At 30.2% G+C, this 20342-nt stretch overlaps 2 protein-coding genes and 1 long non-coding RNA gene across 4 annotated transcripts; 1 reads left to right on the top strand and 2 right to left on the bottom strand.

Annotated features, from left to right (window-relative positions):
- The first annotated feature begins 1411 nt into the window (after positions 1 to 1411).
- WRKY55 (WRKY DNA-binding protein 55) lies at positions 1412 to 4384 on the top strand. Its single transcript, XM_020373412.3, has 3 exons — positions 1412 to 1843; positions 3028 to 3165; positions 3734 to 4384. The coding sequence occupies exons 1-3, from the start codon at positions 1437 to 1439 to the stop codon at positions 4155 to 4157; spliced, it is 969 nt and encodes a 322-aa protein (XP_020229001.3). The 5' UTR covers positions 1412 to 1436; the 3' UTR covers positions 4158 to 4384.
- Positions 4385 to 8372: 3988 nt separating this feature from the next.
- LOC145958893 (uncharacterized) lies at positions 8373 to 12663 on the bottom strand. 2 transcript variants are annotated; one of them, XR_014434442.1, is made up of 5 exons: positions 12427 to 12654; positions 11747 to 12005; positions 11329 to 11425; positions 10665 to 10836; positions 8374 to 9373 (listed from the first exon to the last, which is right to left on the bottom strand). It is a non-coding gene; the product is annotated as an uncharacterized LOC145958893 (long non-coding RNA). The 2 variants fall into 2 exon arrangements; XR_014434441.1 differs by having other exon boundaries at positions 8373 to 9373; positions 11329 to 12005; positions 12427 to 12663.
- A 3885-nt stretch (positions 12664 to 16548) lies between these two features.
- LOC109810056 (WRKY DNA-binding transcription factor 70) lies at positions 16549 to 18956 on the bottom strand. The gene is made up of 3 exons (XM_020373419.3): positions 18457 to 18956; positions 17712 to 17813; positions 16549 to 17237 (listed from the first exon to the last, which is right to left on the bottom strand). Exons 1-3 carry the CDS (start codon positions 18807 to 18809, stop codon positions 16748 to 16750), a joined length of 945 nt encoding a protein of 314 aa, XP_020229008.1. The 5' UTR covers positions 18810 to 18956; the 3' UTR covers positions 16549 to 16747.
- Positions 18957 to 20342: the final 1386 nt, after the last annotated feature.

Here is a 20342-nt window from a genome sequence, read left to right as displayed (position 1 = left end):
ACGCTTCTTATTATTGGTTAATTTTTTTTAAAGCACTATAAATTTTGATGGATTTTATATTTTATTTAATAACTTTTTTTTGTTTACCTTAATTTAGTGATACTATATTTATTAAAATTTGTAAGTTTTAACTAATCACTTAAAATGTTAGAAAGAGATCGTAAGAGAAGTTAAAAAGAGTATCGTTTCTCATGTTACCAACCAACTAGCCTTTCTGTTCACTGTTCAGGTTAATTTAACCTATCCAGCTTTAAGTTAGTAAGCTTCAACCTACCATCTAGCTTTTCTATTTCTGGTTAACTTTTCTGCTTTTAATGAACTTTATGATTGCCTTTGCTAACATGGCCCATATATAGTTCAAAGGCCACGAAGGTGAAAACATAAAATTAAAAAAATAGAACTAAATAGTAAATACAGCTTAAACAAAATATAGGAAATTTTTGAATCGGAAAAAAGAATAGTACATATCTAATTTATCAAATATTTAACTAAATATATGGTTCTTACGTGTCGCAATTCCCATAATTTTCTCAAATATTCTTCTATTTTAAATTCCTTTTCTTTTTGGACAAGTTATTCATGAAAGTATCTATTCCTGAGAGTTTATTAACCTTACCAATTGTTTGGAAATGATTTTAGAGCGCAAATCAGAGACAATAGAAGTTATTTTTTTAATTTAATGATTTGGACTAATATTTCTAACATATTTGTACCCCTGAAATATACATACAATTAACATGAATCTATTGGTAAAGAATGTTTAAACTTAATCCGCAATTTTGAGTTCAAATTCTCAGTAAGACACCATGTTAATGGTTTGATAGTTTTATTTGACTGAAATAAAATTATTTCTAATAAAAAATAGTTATTGTTTTTAGTAAAAAATATATGAAATAAAAGAAAAAGAATATAGATAACGTAGCATTAATTAGATTCACTGGACCGAGTAAAAATACACGTATAGTTAGAAGTGAGAGTGAAGGATCGTTCCAAGAACGTAGGAATAATGACATAGTATAGTATACGGTGAGAAGAAAATTTCCAAGTTGGGTCTGAAAGCTTGAAAATTCATCTAAGGGGTCCAAGAAGCAATCGTTTCAATGGGGCAAGGCAATGCAACGGGGTCTTCGTCTAGACCCAAAGAAAAGATCAAGTTTGAAATTCCAAGTAGCTACAATTCTTAACGACCAACGACCAAGTCTTCTTTTCCTCGTTCCTTTTTTCAGCGCCGTGTAAATGGAAACATAAATTAATGTATATGCATGTTCTCTGTTTATATTATTGCGTCGTTTTTTCCTTACAAGAGACATCACAGCACCAACGTAGAAACATAGTACGAAACTTGCACTTTGACAAACATATAAATATAATTATAACTCACAACCCTTTCCATATTTTCACCCTTATACATGTCAAAGCCAAAACACCTAGAAACAATGGAAGAGGTAATTAATTCGATTCGACGCGCTTCTATGTTGGCTCAAAACCTTGAACAAAACCTACCCAACTTGGCGAACCAGCCAACTATGATGTCCTTGTCCATTGATGAGATAACTGAGGCTTTCACTGCTGCAAAACAAAAGCTGTTACTAATCTCCCGACAGAACCAAACTTCTGAATATGAAACACAACGGCCTCAGGAGATGGATGCCACTCTCATGCATGAATGGCTAAGGTCTAGTCATGCACTAACAATGGATCAGTTGTTTCAAGTGCATGCTGCTAGGAGCACTTTGCAGATTGGTGAAATGGGTGGAAGAGATGGTGAAGATTCTGAGAAAACCATGGTATCTGAAGGAGAGGTACAAGGAATCGTCGCATCATCCTCACGATCACGAAAAAGGTATACATATCTCATCTTTTTCATGCCAACAACAACACTTTTTCAAACTAATTATTTATAGGTAAAAACAGTTTTGCAATTTTATCTAATTAAATTAATTAGCTAAGTATAGTAACTAGTTTCAATCACCCGTGTTCATAATTCATCAATCAAACAATCAAACCCACATATAAGTTAAATTATAAAATAATAGAAATGTAACAACAAAACATGTGTGTGTGAACTAAAATTAAATTGTGGTATATCAGACTTGAAGGAGATGAATTAGTGATATATAGTAGAAGGGTTCTTGTCTGAAACGAAAGCCTAGAGAGAATGCAAAATAAAATGACATTGAACACATTATAATAATTTTCTAACGCCTTTACACCCATTGATGAAACGTTGATGGATGTCAGAGAGAATAAAAAATAATATTTTTTGAAGTGTGATGGGTAATTTGAAGAGTAAAGAAATAGAAAAATGCAAGATAAATGAAAAAACAATAGTGTGATAAATGATGGGTTTAGGATTGAAAGAATAAAGGGGAAAAGGAGCAAAAGAGACCATTTTTAATGGTGATGTAAAGAGTCGGCAATAAAAAATTATGTGAAACAATTAATTGAATGTATAACTGAAAAAAAAAATTCAAATAGCATTATTTGCTTACCCTAATAAATTTTGCGAAATCAATTTTATCAGAATTTAGAAGTATATATTAACGACATTTTAACAGGTGCAATTAAATAAGCGTTAGAAAATATGGAATAATGAAATGCAAAAGAGCGTATTTTCCTTGTACACACAAACATGTACCATGAATTGTAGATGACTTACACAGAAACCACAACCGACAATAATTAAAAGAATAAAGAAGAAAACTAGCGTTCATAGTGGAATTCCTTTATGTTTTTTCCAGCTAGCAAGCTAGGCTTTAGTTTATTATAGTCCGTATTTGATTATTGATAATGTCTGGCTCAAAAAAGTAGAACGAAACTTTCCAACATCTTTCTTGGTAATTAGGCAACAAGTCACATAGATACATTCATATCAACTACACTGATGGTTAATTAACACTATCATCATTTTTGTATATTTTTTGGCAACCCCATATTGAATAGTATAAATACATTTTACAAAGTAGTTTCTTGGACATTATTTTGACTTGATGACTATATATCTAATTAATTATATACATTAACCAGAAGCAAGGACGCTAATCAAGAGAAGGAAAAAATTATGGTTCCTGCCCCACAGTTTGGAAACACAGAGATGCCACCGGAAGATGGCTTCACTTGGAGGAAATATGGTCAGAAAGAAATACTTGGCTCCAAGTACCCAAGGTATGCTTCATAAATCAATTTAATTAACTCATCACCCTATATAAATATAACATGCACGATCCTTTCAACGTTGTAAACTTATACACTGACTTTTATTTTGAATGGATATATATATACTAACTATTAATTAACTAGTAGTCTATAAACAAAACTACAATTGATATGTGATTGCATATTGATTTTGACAGATATAATAGTCATCCAAAGCATGTTACGCATAAAATTGCTATTTATTTTATGCCACACTATACCCTCATCCTGATATTAATTTCTTGCTCAAATCAGAAAAGTCAGCAGCGAATACATACCCCAGAAATGGCTCCTCTCCACATAATGAACAAGTGGTTGAGGTTGAGGCATTTCTCTGGCATGCCATTTAATTCATGGCATGCTGTGTCCACTTGATTAGCAAATGGGTCGAACATGACAAATATTTCTTTTTTATAATTACAACATTGAAAATGCCTAATTGATTTGTGTCCTAACGAGAAATTATTAAGAATTACAATTCTACCAAGTTATCTTGTTTTTGTTGATTAATTGGAAATGGTTGTTTGTCTGTTGACAGGAGTTACTACAGGTGCACACACCAAAAGTTATATGAATGCCAAGCGAAGAAGCAAGTGCAAAGACTTGATGACAATCCTAACATATTTGAAGTAACATACAGAGGGAAACACACATGCCACATGTCCTCCACAGCACCATCATCATCATCATCACTTCCACTACAACAACTACTTGTGGACATGACACATAACAGTAACACCATTTCCTCTCAGTTGTCTCCTAGGATGAATTACCTCAGCCTCCAAACTGGTGGGGCCGCCGCCACCAGTAGTGGCAGTGGTGGAGCCTCCACTTCAAGATACGGTGGTGATTATCCTGTGGTGGATATGGCTGATGCTATGTTCAACTCTGGTAGCAGCAGCGGCAATAACAGCATGGAATTTCTCTTCTCTCCCGCTGAAGATAAAAAGGATCCAAACTAATTACAAGATCAAGATTGGCTTCGTAGGAGAAAATATATAATTCTATTGAGAATGATATAATTGCTTGATCCAATTATACAATCAATGAATAATGAATTAATTGTATAACTTCATTGAAGACTTTTATACCAGAAGAAGAAGATTTTGATGTCTAACATTTTTCTTTTGTAAAATTAAGGTTGTTTTTTTGAGTTATTATATTTATACACTCAGTTTCTCTTCTGTCATACTTTGTCACATTTTATTTTTCTTTATTTTCAATTACATCATTTGTACTTATATATATATATATATATATATATATATATTTCTTTTCATCTAGTGTTGTTAAAAGGACAAATCCAGCGGGCCAGAAGCATGTCGACTCAATTTGAATCGAATTCTTGACTGAACATTTTTTTTTTTTTTTTTTGTCTTAGTGCCCGAAACAAGTTTAAAAGAGGACAATTGTTATACTTAAACGCTCTCCTTTATTTTATTTTTTTACTTATAAACTCCCTCTTCTTTTTCTTACTTTTTGACCGAATTAAACTGAACTGTTGTTTTTCCTCCCATATAACACATTCTTCTTTGAAGAAAAGATACACTTACTGTTTTTTTTCACTAAAAAAAAGGTAACACGATGCACTTAGAGAAAGACAATGTTTATCGCTCACTGCTCTTATGATCACCACAGTTTCAGTACAAGATTTTCAATAAGATGATACATGTTTAAATAAGAATCACATTAAAACTGATCTAAAAATAATTCATTGTTATTTCTAATACTTGACGTCAAATAAAAAATGACGTAAATCTTAACATGTTCTCACTGCACACACTTTGATCTCTCTTCACAATTTAAATAGAAATCCGTATATATATTTGACTTTGCAAAATAGCAAACAAAACCTAGTCCTCACGGTGGTATAAAATTTCAGTTTTAAATGCTTTTATAGTAGTTGGCCACTCCATCGATCAGTGACTTGGGGCAAAAGGGCATGTACCAATTAATCCTAGCTAGGCTCAAGTAATTAAAGTGGTTATCTGGGTTTATGTAATATTGTGATCAAACAAAATGGATAGATTTTTTTTGGGGGTTATTTTTCATTTAATATAGGTGGGGGCGGGGAAGTGCACGCTGCTTTTTTTTTTTAATAAAATAATAATAATAATTATTATTATTAATTTTTTGTCTATGTAGTATTTTTATTAATTCGATTCTTTCTTATAGTATGTTTGGAACAACTTCACAGTGAAAAAAAATTTGAACGGTAAAACTAGCTAAAACAACAAATAGTTGTTTCTTCTTTAACTTTTATGGTATCGTCGTCACTCTGTAGGGGTAAAATCAATTCTTAATGGTATATCTATAAACACGTACACTATTAAAGATATCAACGTGTTTTGTTGTTTTTTTTTTATAAATTTTTTATTATTATTTCCTTGTTTTAGAGTACGAACCTTTTTTTAAAAAAAAAATAAGCAAATGAGTTATTAAAGATATCAACGCGTTGTTTTTAGGGTACGAACATGTGTGAGGTAAGAAAATGTCAGAGCTTTATTGAGTGTTTTTGGATAAATTAATGAGGGCAACAAGTGATGAGTGTTGTATTGTGTACGTGCAATTAGCTGAATTTTTTTAGTGGAAAAAAAAGTGCAATAGCACTATCATTCCACATTGAGAATATCCTTATGAAATAAGCCATTAATTCTAAATTAAAAATTAAAACACACACATGTACAAATATAGAAGTTAGCACATAGAAGGGAAGCAACTAACAAACTGTATATATTCTCATTCTTTAGCTTATATTTTCTTATTCTTTAGGAAAACTATGTCAAGTATTAACCAAACAATCTTAAGCAGAATATATAAGTGGTTTTAGGGTTTGAGTATATAAAGTAATTAAAGAATATATAGGTGAGGGTAATTTATTATCTTATAAATTGATTTTATAAGATTGAGTTAAATTTATAACTAGCATTCTTAAAATATATCATAGTTATCATAAATCCACTCTAAAAGGATCATTCATCATTGATACACGTATCAAACTCAATAGTACTAAAAGAGAGGAAGTAGGGATGGTAATGGAGCGAGACAGGTACGAGTTTTTCTATACCCGTCCCCGTTCTGGTACCTTATACCCATTCCCGTCTTTATACTCGACAGATATAAAATTTGTCTCCAGTATAACCGTATCTGTCCCGTACCCGTCCAAATATTAATTAAATATTATTTTTTTGCAAAAATATAAAAAAAATAAGAATTTTAATATAAAATAATAATTATAAAATTACATTAATTAAATTTTATTTGATATGAATTAAAAATAAAATAAGAAATTACATAAATTTTAAGTAAATTCTAAAAAAGTTAAATTAAATATTTATAAATTTTAAGAGGGTATGAGTACGGGTGGGTATGTATATATGCATCCCCGTCCCCATATATGATTTAATGAATCAGATATTATCTGTATCAATACCCGTGCTTGATCAAATCAGGTATTTCTCAACAAAATCGGGCAAATTCAGACATTATCCACAAATACAGATTTACTTGCTTTCCCTATAAGGGAGTGTATTAGGAAAAGGGTCATTTATCATATATCTATATAACAAACTCAATAATAATTAAATACGAGGAAGTGTATTGAAAAAACTAAAATCTCACATCGAATTAGAGATAAAACAACTAAAAAATATATAAATGGAGAACATTTCTTATCTTATTAGTTAATTTTATAGGATTAAATTATACTTATAATTTACATTTTAAAAAATTTCATGATAGGTATCAATGAAAAAAAAATGATTTGCAATGAGTGGAAAATGATTATATTAAAAAAATTGTTATATGTGATTGTAACAGTTTTAATCTATACTATTAATAAAAATTAGTACGGTTACTCCCGCGGAGTAGGAATTACTAATTTAAAATATATTTTATATAATAATATATATAATAAAAAAACCAATTTTATTAATTTTTATTTTAAAGTGTATTTTATGTATAATTTAAAATTGTTGTTTTTGTTTATTCTATAGGCCTAAGATAAATTTTTCATTCATGTTTTACTTTCATTAATTAAATAATTTATTTTTTTAATTAATAAATTGTTTATGAAATATTAATAATTAAGAAGTTTCAACATCTAATAAAATAATTAATTCAATCACTATTTACGGTGTACTTTATAAACATATATTGAATAAATTTAATAAATTAATTTTTTAATATATTTAATACTTTTAGTGGAACACTAATTTGTTTTGTTAGTAATTTCTAAAATTTTCAAACCAGAAAAAAAAATTGTGATCAGTAATATAAAATTAAGATAATATTTTTTTTCTTCAAAATCTTATTTATTGAAATTCAAATAATTTTCTTAAAGTGATTTCATATTTTAAAATATGGTGTGAATATAATCAAATAAATTAATTTAATATTTATAAAAATAATTAAAACTACAAAATATTTTTTTAGAAGAGCAAAATTAACATGATATTTTTATGATCTTATCACAATTATTTTTATTAATTTTTTATCGAAATTAATTCTTATATTCATTTTGATACCATTGTTTTTATTGAAATTCAAAATAAATGTAAAATAACTTTTAAATTGTAATAAAATTTCACAAATTAATAATATTATATATTATAATATTTATCTGTGTGTACATATAAATTTTAAACAATTATGCATTAATTAGTTAATTATAATATAATAAAATATATTACTTAATTATTTATATTAAAATTATTTATTTAAAAAAATGGAGACCAGGGGCCTAAGGCAATGGCCTTGACTTAGCCATGACCCTAACTAAATATATGTACAATATATGCAAGTATAAATCAATTTAACATGTACTCACCCACAAATTTAATTGTTGATTTTAAATGAGATTCAATAATATATATTGTGAGTTACTATAATCAATATCTACACTTTTTTTTAACAATTATGAGAATATATATATTACTAACACATACCAATATATATTGTAGGTAAAAGTAACATTTAGTAATAAATATTATGTTATTATAGGGTGTGTATTACTACAACAATTTTCTTGTAGTGAATTGTGGACGACAAAGCTTAACAAAAAATAAAATAATTACAATTTATTGTTACAAACAAGAGTGAGTAAGGATAAAAAAAAAAAAAAAAAAATTCGTACTTACAAATATCTATAGATAAAACTTGCTATGTTAAATAGATAATTAAATGAGTATCCACTTAATAATGAGGTTGAGACATGTTTTATAATTATTTATTTTAAATTTTATTTTATTCCTTACCTTTTTATTTAAAATTGATATTTATCAAATATTCATGGATAGTTGAATACATGTGAATACTTGCAAATATATAAAAATAAAAAATAAAAAATTTAAAGATACCTATACTAAATGGCATGGGTGATGGGAGGCTATCTCGGATGAATATCCCAATGTGTGAGTTGGGCATAACTACATATATAGAAAAGTAAAATAAATTTAATAATTGAAGACATTATTTAAAAATAAATAAAGTCATTGGTTTTCTTATTAGTAATTGGGTGGAACATGAAATATTTAAAGGTATTGATTTAAGCAAAATACATCTAGAAAGTAGAAACCATATAGTACTCACTACAAAAAAATGTGTGATTTGTGGCAGTTATTTTGACGGTTTCTAGCGGTTAAAAACCGCCACAAATGACATTACTAGCGTCATTAATAATCGCCGAATCCACAGTCGCCACAAACGGTTTGTGGTATATTTTGTAAACGCTGGTCCTGGGCGTCAGAAAAGTCAATTACTTTGTAGCGGTCTGAAACCGCCACAAAATGCATTTTAATGGTACTATTTTACAGTTTCTAACAGTTTAAAACCGCCAAAAAATTCATATAAATTTTTCTTAATTTAACATTTTTGGCGGTTTTAAACCTCCACAAAATTGCTTTTTTTAATTGCTCAGTTCTATTTCCTTTGGAATGAACTCTCTGGCACCTTTCATTGGATCAGTTTCTATAAATTTATCTTCAAATACATGATCCTATTTTATACCTAAGCAACAATATCAAAATATAAGCATAAGCACAAGTGCACTTTGTGTAGCCAACCTAAGAGCAGTAGCAGGTAATCCTTCAATTTCCTTCTTATCCGTGATTAGCTTTTCAAACTTCTTCGTTGCATCCAGAACATTCTCATCAAATTTGTGTGATAACCTTTCCAGCTCCTATGGATGAAATCATGACAGAAAATAAAAAAATATAACCAAAAGGAAAGCACAATTACTTGAAATATTGTTATGAAGTCCAATGACTTTGCTTCTGGAATTTGAGCAAAAGAGAAGCAATATTTAATCAAAAACTTGTTACTTAGCTTAATTTGGAGTTTGGATATTAAGCAAAAACCTCCACTGACATGTAATAATGCTAATAAAATTGGGATTTCAAAGTGCTGTTCAAAATTCATATAGTGCATATGGATCCTTCTCAACTTTCAAAATTTTCGATTTCAACAGAATTTAAGTGATATAAATCAAGAGGTAGCCAGCTGTATTATGCGATGCAATTTGTAATATAAATCCTAAGCCAAATATATGGCCCATATAAATAAACAAATAATAGTCTTTAGTTCACCTTTGACATTGCATGGATCATGTCAATGGATGAAAAAAAAAATAAGAGTCACCATGCATTACACATTAGACAATCTTATTGGTCAAGCTTGAGAAAAATTAGTGCTAATAATTTTTACTGGCATAGCCAATAAACCCCCACCCCCCAAATGAATCCGGTATGCTCATTTCTAGAATCTCAGGCTGAAACCAAGCAAAATTCATTAAAATTCCAAAAAGGGCAAATCACGTATTGACATAAATTTTTTTTAGAAATGAACCTACAAACTTAACTAGCGTTAATCAATGAAGTATGAAACTGCACAAATTGCTTAGCAAACCTATCACAATTCACAAGGGATATTTTAAGAAAGAATTAACTTCTGTATGGTAGTTTGATTATCTTAACAAATTTGGATACTCAAGCTAAAGCAATGTCAAACTGTTAAAGGTAGTTGGAGTTGATGCCTGGAAGAAGATTCATGTCCAGAGATTACAACAGGCAAAACACACACAACTAAGTTAACCAATGCCTATATGCACTCTCAAAGAGCGTTGCACACGTGGTGATTATAAAAATGGCCTTCCCACTATGTATTTTCTCATCAATGAACATTTACAATCAAGATCTTTAAAAATCAGAATAACTATGACACGAGGCAAGATTATGATAACTTTGTTTTTCAGACAAACCCAATAGGAAACCTTTTAATAAAGGTTAGAAATCTTAAAATTATACCCAGATTTGAGAAGTCTTTGAGTGATAGATGACAACAGAACTTAGAAAAATGTCCAAATAGTTTTGGTGATATTAACATGAAGATTTAAGTGATGTACATGAATTCTCTCTTAAACAAATAATTAACAGAGAACATATCAAACTCTGCAAGGAATGAACTATCAGTACCTTTCTCTTGAAAATCTTTATCAGTTTTTACAAAGCCAGCAACCAAAGCCCTGGGAAATGCTGCTATCCACTCATCTCTGTTCAGATTTGAAGGAATTGCACTTAAAACATTATTTAGAAGATTCTCCTTGGCATAAATAGCAGTAGCAGATCTATTGTGTCCATCAAATAGCTGTAAAACTTCTGAATCAGAAATTGCAACCAGGAAAAAAAAAAGAAATGAAAAATAGTGCATTGAGCAATAAGCATTCAGTGCATAAATGGCTATAGTCCTTCCTCTGCTCCAATTAAAATGAGTGCATAAGAACAAAACCATAATAAAACCAAAATTGTGGCAAAAACACCTTGACAATATATTAGTTTGTTCACATGAACAGAGCAATAAAGTCAGTAATATATAACTTGATAAACTTTTTCCAGTCTAACTCAGCCATGAAGTCAAGAACATCAAATATAAAACCAACACATTGGATTCTAAGTAACAGGCACTTCCAACAAGGCTCTTCCTAGTTGAAAACCTAATACAGAACAGGAAGACCATTAACAAAGCTACTGCTTTTAGCTTCTATAAACAAGCATAGCTTCACTTCATGTCAATAAACAAACATTTGATTATTGCACTAATCTAATCATAAATAATAGTACTTTCGTAGAAAGAACTTACATGATCTCTGTGTAAGGAACTCTCCATACAGGAAAACCAAGATGGCTCCTCACAGGTCCATAAACCAGTAAAAGGTCAGGCTTTGGACCTTTGCTACCTGAAAATAATAAGTGCTTTATTGTACAACGCAATCAATAAGACTATGAGTGTGTTGAGATACAAGCTTAGAAGAACTTTTGAGAGTTTTTCTACTAAAAATAAAGAGCATTTTCAAGTAGAAAAGTTCTCAAAATCCTTTAAAAACCAGTATCCAAACACTCTATTAGTAGATTTAGAAGGAAAACATACTAGCATGAACCCTGTTAACAGAATCGGGTTATTTTGAAAAATGTCATAAGAATAATTTATTTATAACATGCAGAATATGTATATTTATTTAGTATTAGAAGTTTTGTACAAACATTTAGATTTAGATTACCAGTTTCTTTAAGAAAAGATATGGACTACATATCTGTTAATTGAGTATCCAGATAGTTGTCTTTTTACATCCTGGTCCAATTATGAGTACATAACAGTACAAAAGGGGAACAGTTTGGTGGTGTTCACTCTTGGCAGCCATTTTCCAAGCCCCCACTCAATCCTCAAATTCCAAATACCACTACCACTACCACCAAAAGACCAACAACACCGAGTTCTGCGCGGCTTTAAACCTCCATTACGTGCAATTAAATCCAATCCTAAACAAGGAAGCAAAACAAACATGCATTAATTAATGAAAAAGGGAAAAAAACACATTAATTAATAAGCAAATAAATCAAAATCAAACACTGCTTTGAGTGCTTTCCATATTCTCTGCAAGTAATCCAGCAATTTCATGCAAATTAGCAACAAAATCTACACGGCAACAACAAAGATCGAAATGCACACAAAACGACGAAATTACATCGACAAAAGCACTTGCCATGAATGGAAATAAACAAAATAAAATAAAGCAAAAATAAAAAAATCCGAACGTCGTTGGTCGATCAGATAAAGACAAACGCAATAAAGGATTGAAGCGCGAGAAAGACAGCAATGAGAGATAAAGAAATTGGCGAAAGTGCGATATGGTTGAGATTAGAAACGGTGAATAATGCAGCAGAGAGAGGAAAAATTTACAGCGCGGAGAAGAAAAATGGAGAATCAGGTTCACGAGAGAAAATGCGGAGACACGCTGAATTGGATTGCGGTGTGTGATCGAGAAACGCGTATCCCAGCGTCCTGCAAATATTCCATTGTTGTTTTCGTTGATAGAGAGAAAAAAAGAAAGAGAACCGAGAATAAAAGTGCAAATGGAACCATTTCATTTGATTTTTATTCCCTTAAAAATAAGGAAAAAAATATTTTAATTATTTAAAGATTGGCGGTTTTAAACCGCCGAAAATATATTATATTTTAGCAGTTGGCAAGTATTTAAAGATTTTGGCTATCATTCTTTTGTGGCGGTTAAAACACTGCCAGAAATATAATATTTTGTGGCGGTTTTTTGAAACCGCCAGAAAAAAACCCCTACTAATTACATATTTTTTTGTAGTGACTTGAGGTAATGATTTCTTTTGTGCCATTGGCATTTCGTGTTAGGGAAGGAGTTCTTACGTTCTATGAGGATGCCAAGTACCGATCAATGTTCAAATATTGAAAAAGACCCATTTTGTTCATTTGCTAGCTTCAGGTACAGGCTAGAGGCTTCAGCAATTGTCTGATAATGTATCTTCCCACAATTGATTACCTTCTCCATACGCATGTGCCCTTACACTTCACTTTCTGTCCACCACTTGATTCAATGGCCCTTTGTCTTCTTGTTTGTGTCAAACATCAAAACAGTGTCCTTTTTTCTCTGTTTAATTCCATGCCTATATCATAATTTATAACCTATTACACGCTTAGTTGACACATTTTAATAGCTGGATAGTTACATTAAAGATCTACAAATTAATTACATAAGTCAACTTCACATCAGATTTCATAATCTAAAATACATTATACTTACGAGTCATTATCATTTATATGTTGCTCAATTTCTTGTAAGATTTTATACTCACACTGCACTCTAATTAATACCTAGTTTAAGACAACAATATTCATCCTACTATATGTAAAACTGAAAAATGGACTAGTAATATATGTGGTAGACTGCGGATTTGTCCAAATGGGATTGTTTTTGTCCAAATACGTTGAGTCTAAGGTTTGTAGTTGTACTAGCTGCTTGATTTGGCTGAGATTCTAGTATGATTAAGACATCTTAGAAAATGGGTGACAAGATATATTAAATACATACATGCCATAATTATTAGAAAAACAAGCCTTTTAAGCACAATGAGAATGAGGATCAAAGGATAAAAAAAATCACAATAGCATGAATATAAAAGTAATTGTACAGGTAGGAGGGTTCAGCCACCACCCTATCGGCCGCCGAATGGCAGGACCAGGTAGCCAAACGTCAATCGGCCACCTGGATCGGCCTATCATCACTTGGTATTCTTAATCAGAGATTAGGGATTAATTAGCCGATTAAAGTGTATTACCTAATACGGTAATTATGTTGCAGGGCCCATGGGGTCCAGGGCCCATAAATGTCAGTATAAATAGCTCAGGTCAAAAGGTAACGTTACTGTTCATTAATTATCCTATATATTCGAGCTTGTCCTGACTTGAGCGTTGGAGTGTCTTTTGTAGGTACCAACCCTTCACCAGTGCATTGGATTAGAGCTCTCGTTCGGCCCTTAGACTACTAAAAGACTTAGTGTGCCCATCAGACAGGTACATTGGCTTGGTCTATTGAGCTATCAGTAATGAAAGTACGTAATAAGTTTAACGTATTTTCACATTTCTTACCTCCATTGATAGATCCATTTTAATACTTGTTCAATATCTCAAATCACATTATGCATTTTCTAAACAAAATTGAGAAATCTATCTTTGCATAATCTTAGACTTATGACTCTTTCAAGTTAGATTGTTCTAAATCTTGCATTTTGATCTTATAAAAATATTTTAAATATAAACAATACCGTAAATATTAGACAATATTTTCTTAAGATTTTAAATTGAAAGTTGAAAATGTAAGTAATATATACAAATATAGAACTTTGATAACTTTATCAGCATAAATCATCTAGTCCTCTTGGAGGTAATATTATATATATATATATATATATATATATATATATATAGGAGGGTTCAAACGACACCGGTGTAACTTTTACTAAGTGTTACACCACTCAATAACTTTATATTAAATGTGAATTTTAAAAATTCAACCGTTAGATTGAAAGTTCATATCTCTTAGATCATATATATCAAATTTTATATTAATTTAAAATGATTTGATATTTCATTCTCATAAAACAAAATTGACGTAATATATACATTTCAAAATATACAAAAATATGAACACTTTGATTACCTTCAAGTTGTTGTTCAATTTTAACAAAATTTGACATATATGATCTAAGAGATATGAACTTTAAATCTAACGGTTAGATTTTCAAGATTCACTTTTAATATAAAGTTATTGAGCGATATAACACTTAGTAAAAGTTACACCGGTGCGTTTGAACCCTCCTCATATATATATATATATATATATATATTGGTATAATAAATAAGAGGATAACTTTAATTACTCTAAACCAAGATATGATGTGCTAATCTCGTGCATATGTTGACTTTTAAACCTCCACAGTCTGAGCTTGTGAGAGCCACGAATCCATGTTCCGAGATAACTTACATATATTTCACTCTAAAAAAGTTAATAGAGGCTAAAGCTGTTGTTTATGCATATTTTATTTCATTTCATTTAATCATTTCTAGGTGTGTAGAAATCTCAAAAAATCCATACCCATAATACCTGTGGATAAAACCTGTAATGAATAAAAAGTAGATATTGTAAATAGGTACTCGCCGATAATAAATACGGATATTTTTATATTAATATATTAATAAAGAGGATATGAGTATCATTATATTTGTACCCACTAGTATTTAATTTATTTGAAATTATATGAATTTAATTTTATTTAAACTTTATTTGTATTTATAATAGTTAAGTATTCTATTATTATTTTTTATTTTAATTTATGTGTAATTAAAATATTTAATTTTATTATTAGTTGAATTTTAAATTTATATAATTGAACGTTTAAAATTTAATTTTTAAATTTACTTATTATTATTATTATAATTATGAAACTATTAGAATTTTAACTTTATAATTTTCAAACTCTTTTCTATTCAAATTTATATAACTTTTAAAAGGAAAAAAATTGTTACAAATAATTAAAATATATGATTAAAATATTTTGTTAAATATTTAAAAATAATAATAAATATCTGTAAATACTATATATATCTGCAAATTAAAAAAAAAAATGTGAGTATCCATATAATAAATACCTTACAGATACAGAAATAGGTAAATGACACATATTTGTTTGAGGAAAGGGGTAGTGCCCATATTCATTCCACCCACTGACATTCCAATCCATGTTATACTTATGTATTTGGCCTCCTTATTGTAATCAAAGTACATTCCCGTAACTTACATATAAACTTTTCGTCCTTTAATTTTTAATTAATATACTGTTTTAGTTATCTTATTTTTAATTATCCAATTTTCATTTATCAATTTTTAATAAATTATAATTTATTTGATCATGAAATTCGTATAAATTTCATATTTAAATTAGAAAAGTTATTCATGTAAAAATATATATAGTAATATTTTATGTTGTCATACTATTACACGCAAGTATTTAAATTTTAGATTTTTTTTAAATAAGAGACTAAAATTACATGATTAAAAATAAATAAATTAAAATTATAGATTAAGAGCTAAATAAAAAATAAAAAATAATTTAATCAACCAGAATTGGTGACAAAATATCATTATTCTTCTAATAAATATATATTTTCATGTGACATAGGCTCTCATGCATGAACATGACACTGACACACTGTCTTGCAAGGAGATGGAAAGAAAATCAAAAGAAAAGAAAAGCAAACTACTTGTGCATACATATGTACTATGCGGCACCCACAAACAGTTGGTTCAGTAAGTTTAATTAGATAAATCTTTTCGGTAACGAATAGAATGTATACTTTTTTTAAGTTAAAATTAGTTTACAAATAAGTTAATTTGTAAAAATTCTTTTATATCAACATTTTTAAAATTTTTAATTTATAAAAAAAATTATTTTATTTTTATTTTTATTTTTTCTTTTAGAAATATTTCAAAAAAACTTTTATCCAAAAGTACACTATCATATTTAATCAATCCTGTTAAAGCACATTGTAGACAGACATATATAAATTACATTAGACTAACCGATTACACGTGAGAATAATCAAATATTCCCTCCATACAACACGGAAACTTGACAAGTGCAAAGTCTAAACATTAATTCAATCTCAATGCATGGTTAAGACTTTTGAAAGCTAACTAAACAAAATGGTTTTCATCAAAGTTGAAATCGGAGCTGAAATGAGAACAAAACATCCCAAAATCCATGTCCAGACTCCGAGAGGCAGTACATGAATACCCAATATCTGCATTATCAGATGCTATTTTCAAGGCATTGGATAGTTCAAAATCCTTCAAATCAGACCACAGGTTAGCATCTGTAAGATCACTGGGAGTGTCCTCGTTGGGATATTCTTGTTTTACATTTGTTGTGCTTTGTGATCCCATAGGAGGATCATGTTGTTGTTCATTTGACACAATGTTTGAATGAGGATGAGAATTCTCGAGAAATGAGTCTCGAGTTTCAGAATATGTGACCAATTGTGGAGCATTGAGGTTGAGGGTGTCTTTGCATGTGTGAAAGCCAATGTAAGTAATATTATACATGTCAGGATTCTCTTGTATCCGTTGCACCTGTTTCGTTGCTCGGCAACCTTGTTCATACTTCCTAGTGCACCTAAAGTAACTCCTGCACATTATTTATCATTAAATTGTACAAGTTTTTGAAACAAATTAAAATACATATTAAACTCGTGAAATGCTAGTAAATTTGAGTGTGTCCTACTGCGTAAATAACCTCAATGTTCATCAAAGTTGACTAATTCGGGTTTCTGCATTAATTAATTAGTTTTCAGCTGCAGTGTTGTTTGAGTTTAGAGTCTTCTTTTGGTATGATATCAGAAAAGGAAGTGTTCACATATGCAACGGAAATAGCACGAAAGAAGTGTACTAAGTCCTAGCATTCCCAATTAAAATACTTTCTTCAAATGATATTTTTATATAAATCACTCTGTTGCTCAACTTTTTTCTCTGCAATGAAAGGAACCAAAAATAGAAAAAGACAATAAATAGTGAAACAATGTTTTGCACAAATTAAACTAATGAATATCTTTCTTTGGTATAGGAAAAAAAATTGCCAAAAAAAATGGAAAATAATGATTACCTGGGAAATTGAGAATTTAGGATCTCCTTTTGTCCGTACTTTCTCCATGCATGATTATCATCATTTGTTTGAGAAACAATGGTCCATGTCTGTTCAGTCCTCCTGCACAGCAATTTAAGATAACCATGCATGTTATTTCGTGTAATAATAAACTATTGTTGGAGATTCAGAATATGTAAAGAAAAAATAATCGTTTTCCTTTTCTTGCTTTTTTTAAAATCTTTTATTTTATTCTTTTTTTTTTTTGTAAACCATCAAATTATGAAGAAAGAGAAAATATATATAAAAAAAATCAACAAATATGAAGGAAAGATCTAAGAAAGACAAAAAAAAAATGATGATGATGTGAAACAATTGCATTGTTCGGTAAGATATCAAGACAAGCCACTAAGCTAAAATAAAGGAACCCACTAGAAAACTCCTTGCATCAATCAAAATCAAAGGATGAGATTGAGAACTCACTGCATATTAAGATATTCTAAAAGTCCAATAAACTTAGCTTCAAACTCAAAGTATCAATTTTTTTTTTCCCACTCAAGAAAGATCAACATTTACTCATATTATGTACAACAAGTATGACAGTGTCCGTACACACCCCAATCCACCAAATCCTCCGACTACCACCCCCAAATCGCCGACATAACAACCTTTGTTGACCGAAGAAGTAATAAGACAGCAACACACACACTCAAACACAATTAGATCAGATAACAGAAAAGAGAATTAAAAAAAAAAAAAAAAAGACCTTCTTTTGTAGGACCCTCTCCGATCCTTTGCAAGGGGCAATGATCCCTTCCTACTCTCAGTGGAATCCTCAGACCTCGGATTAATGCTGGAAGCCACAAGCTGCGAGGCATCTTCTCCGAGATTCTGAGAAACGTGGTCATCATCATCAGAAGAAGTCAAGACAGAGAGAGTCTGAGAGAAAGATCTGAGAACATTAGACACTAGTTCCTTAGCAGAAAGGAAGCCACGAGGCCCAATAGGGTTCTGAAGCAGAAACTTGAGCTGAGTGGCATAATCCTGACCCTGAACAAGTTCTCTGATGAGCCTTTTCCCCTTGGCTGAGGAAGTGGGAGGGAAGAGAATACTCATCATTATTGGGGTGTCTACTTGGTGGCTAAGAATTCTGTATTATATGAAATGATAGAGAATAATGGTGAGAAAGAAAGGGTTGAGGTTTTGCGAGGAAAGAGAAGGGAAAATGTGGGGAAGGAAGGGGTGATGTTGAAATGTGGGGGGAAATTATTTTCCACAGATATTAACTTTGCTTGGCTTACAAACCTAACCATGACGTTGCTCTTGTGATCAATGGCTGACGCTAATTTTGAAATTCCAAAGGTGACAATAGCTTTTATGTTTATTAATTACAAATGTAAAAGTTCACTGGTTATAGTACTCAACCACGTTGTTTTTTTAATGCCTATTCAATTCGCCTTGTCGTTTCTCAATATTTCTTTTTATTAAATAAAGTTTATTTTGTAAAACTATTATTTTCAATATATTTATAACTTTTTTTTGGTAGGTAAAACATTCAAAATTCACAATTATTTTGATATATATATATATATATATATATATATATATATATGTTTAAGTGTGAGTATTAAAAAGGATATAAAATATAGATAATATTGTTGGTATAGTTTTTTCTTGACTTAATTATTTCTAAAATAATTTATACTATCAATTAATTATATTATTTTAAACATAACTTTAAAATAATATTTATAAAATTACAAATTTTATTATACAAGATAAAATTTAATAATTTTATACAAACTATAAATTAAAATTATAAGACTGGAGATTTCTCTCTCTCTTTTCTTCATTCTACTCCTTCCTTTCCTTAAACTTTTTCATTTTTGGGTTCTCAAAGGTTGTTGAACTTTAGTAATGCAAGGAAGCTTCGAAGTTCTAGAGTCGAATTTTCATTCCCGTTCTCTTCTTATTTTTCCTTGGATAGCACAGAGTCGAATTTTATTCCCTTCCGAAGTAAGGGAAGTTAGAAACTTTGTTAATTTAATGTTGAGTGTAACGATGAGCAATGTGTGGTTTCATGCGTTAGCTGAATGAGGATGAATTTGAGGGGTTTTGAGTTGAAAGATTGGGGTTTTGAGTTGCTTGAAGAATGAGATGATTCTTTGAAATCTTGATGCATGCATGTTGAAATTTTTGGATTTTCTGGATTGTATGAACAAAATGAGTAGAGATTATGAAGGTAGATCATGCTTAGGGGTAAGATTGATGGATTATAGGTGAAAAACGAAGGTGGGAAGCCATGTAGAAAGCTCTACACTCAGCATTGGAGCTCCGAACCAGCGTTGTAGTTGTGAGAGAAAACAAGGAGGCCGAGATCTGGCGTTGTAGCTCCAAGTTAGGGGTTGCAGCCCCAGGAGAAAACGAAGCTGGCAGAAAGTCAAAGTTGGAGCGTTGAATTAAGCGCTGCAACGCTAGGGGTAGATGACCAAATTTGGTCTTGGGGTCTTCATGAAAGTTGTAGTCTTGAATGTTAGCTTTCCAATGTCACTGAAATCACCCAAAAAGAAGGTCTAGAACTCCATTTATGACCTTTTTAGTAAGCAAAGGTCAAGATATCAGCATTTAGGAAAATAATTACGATTTTTTACA

Source organism: Cajanus cajan, chromosome 6 (assembly GCF_000230855.2).
Source record: "Cajanus cajan strain Asha chromosome 6, NIPB_CcT2T_4, whole genome shotgun sequence".
Classification (NCBI taxonomy): Eukaryota; Viridiplantae; Streptophyta; class Magnoliopsida; order Fabales; family Fabaceae; genus Cajanus; species Cajanus cajan.
This window is presented reverse-complemented; position numbering and strand designations above follow the sequence as displayed.

Coding starts and splice junctions, on each gene's coding strand:
- WRKY55 (XM_020373412.3), top strand. CDS start 1,437: ATGGAAGAGGTAATTAATTCGATTCGACGCGCTTCTATGTTGGCTCAA. Junction 1,844..3,027: donor TCCTCACGATCACGAAAAAG/GTATACATATCT, acceptor TACATTAACCAG/AAGCAAGGACGCTAATCAAG. Junction 3,166..3,733: donor CTTGGCTCCAAGTACCCAAG/GTATGCTTCATA, acceptor GTCTGTTGACAG/GAGTTACTACAGGTGCACAC.
- LOC109810056 (XM_020373419.3), bottom strand. CDS start 18,809: ATGATGAGTATTCTCTTCCCTCCCACTTCCTCAGCCAAGGGGAAAAGG. Junction 17,814..18,456: donor AGAGGGTCCTACAAAAGAAG/GTCTTTTTTTTT, acceptor ATTGCTGTGCAG/GAGGACTGAACAGACATGGA. Junction 17,238..17,711: donor CTAAATTCTCAATTTCCCAG/GTAATCATTATT, acceptor AATAATGTGCAG/GAGTTACTTTAGGTGCACTA.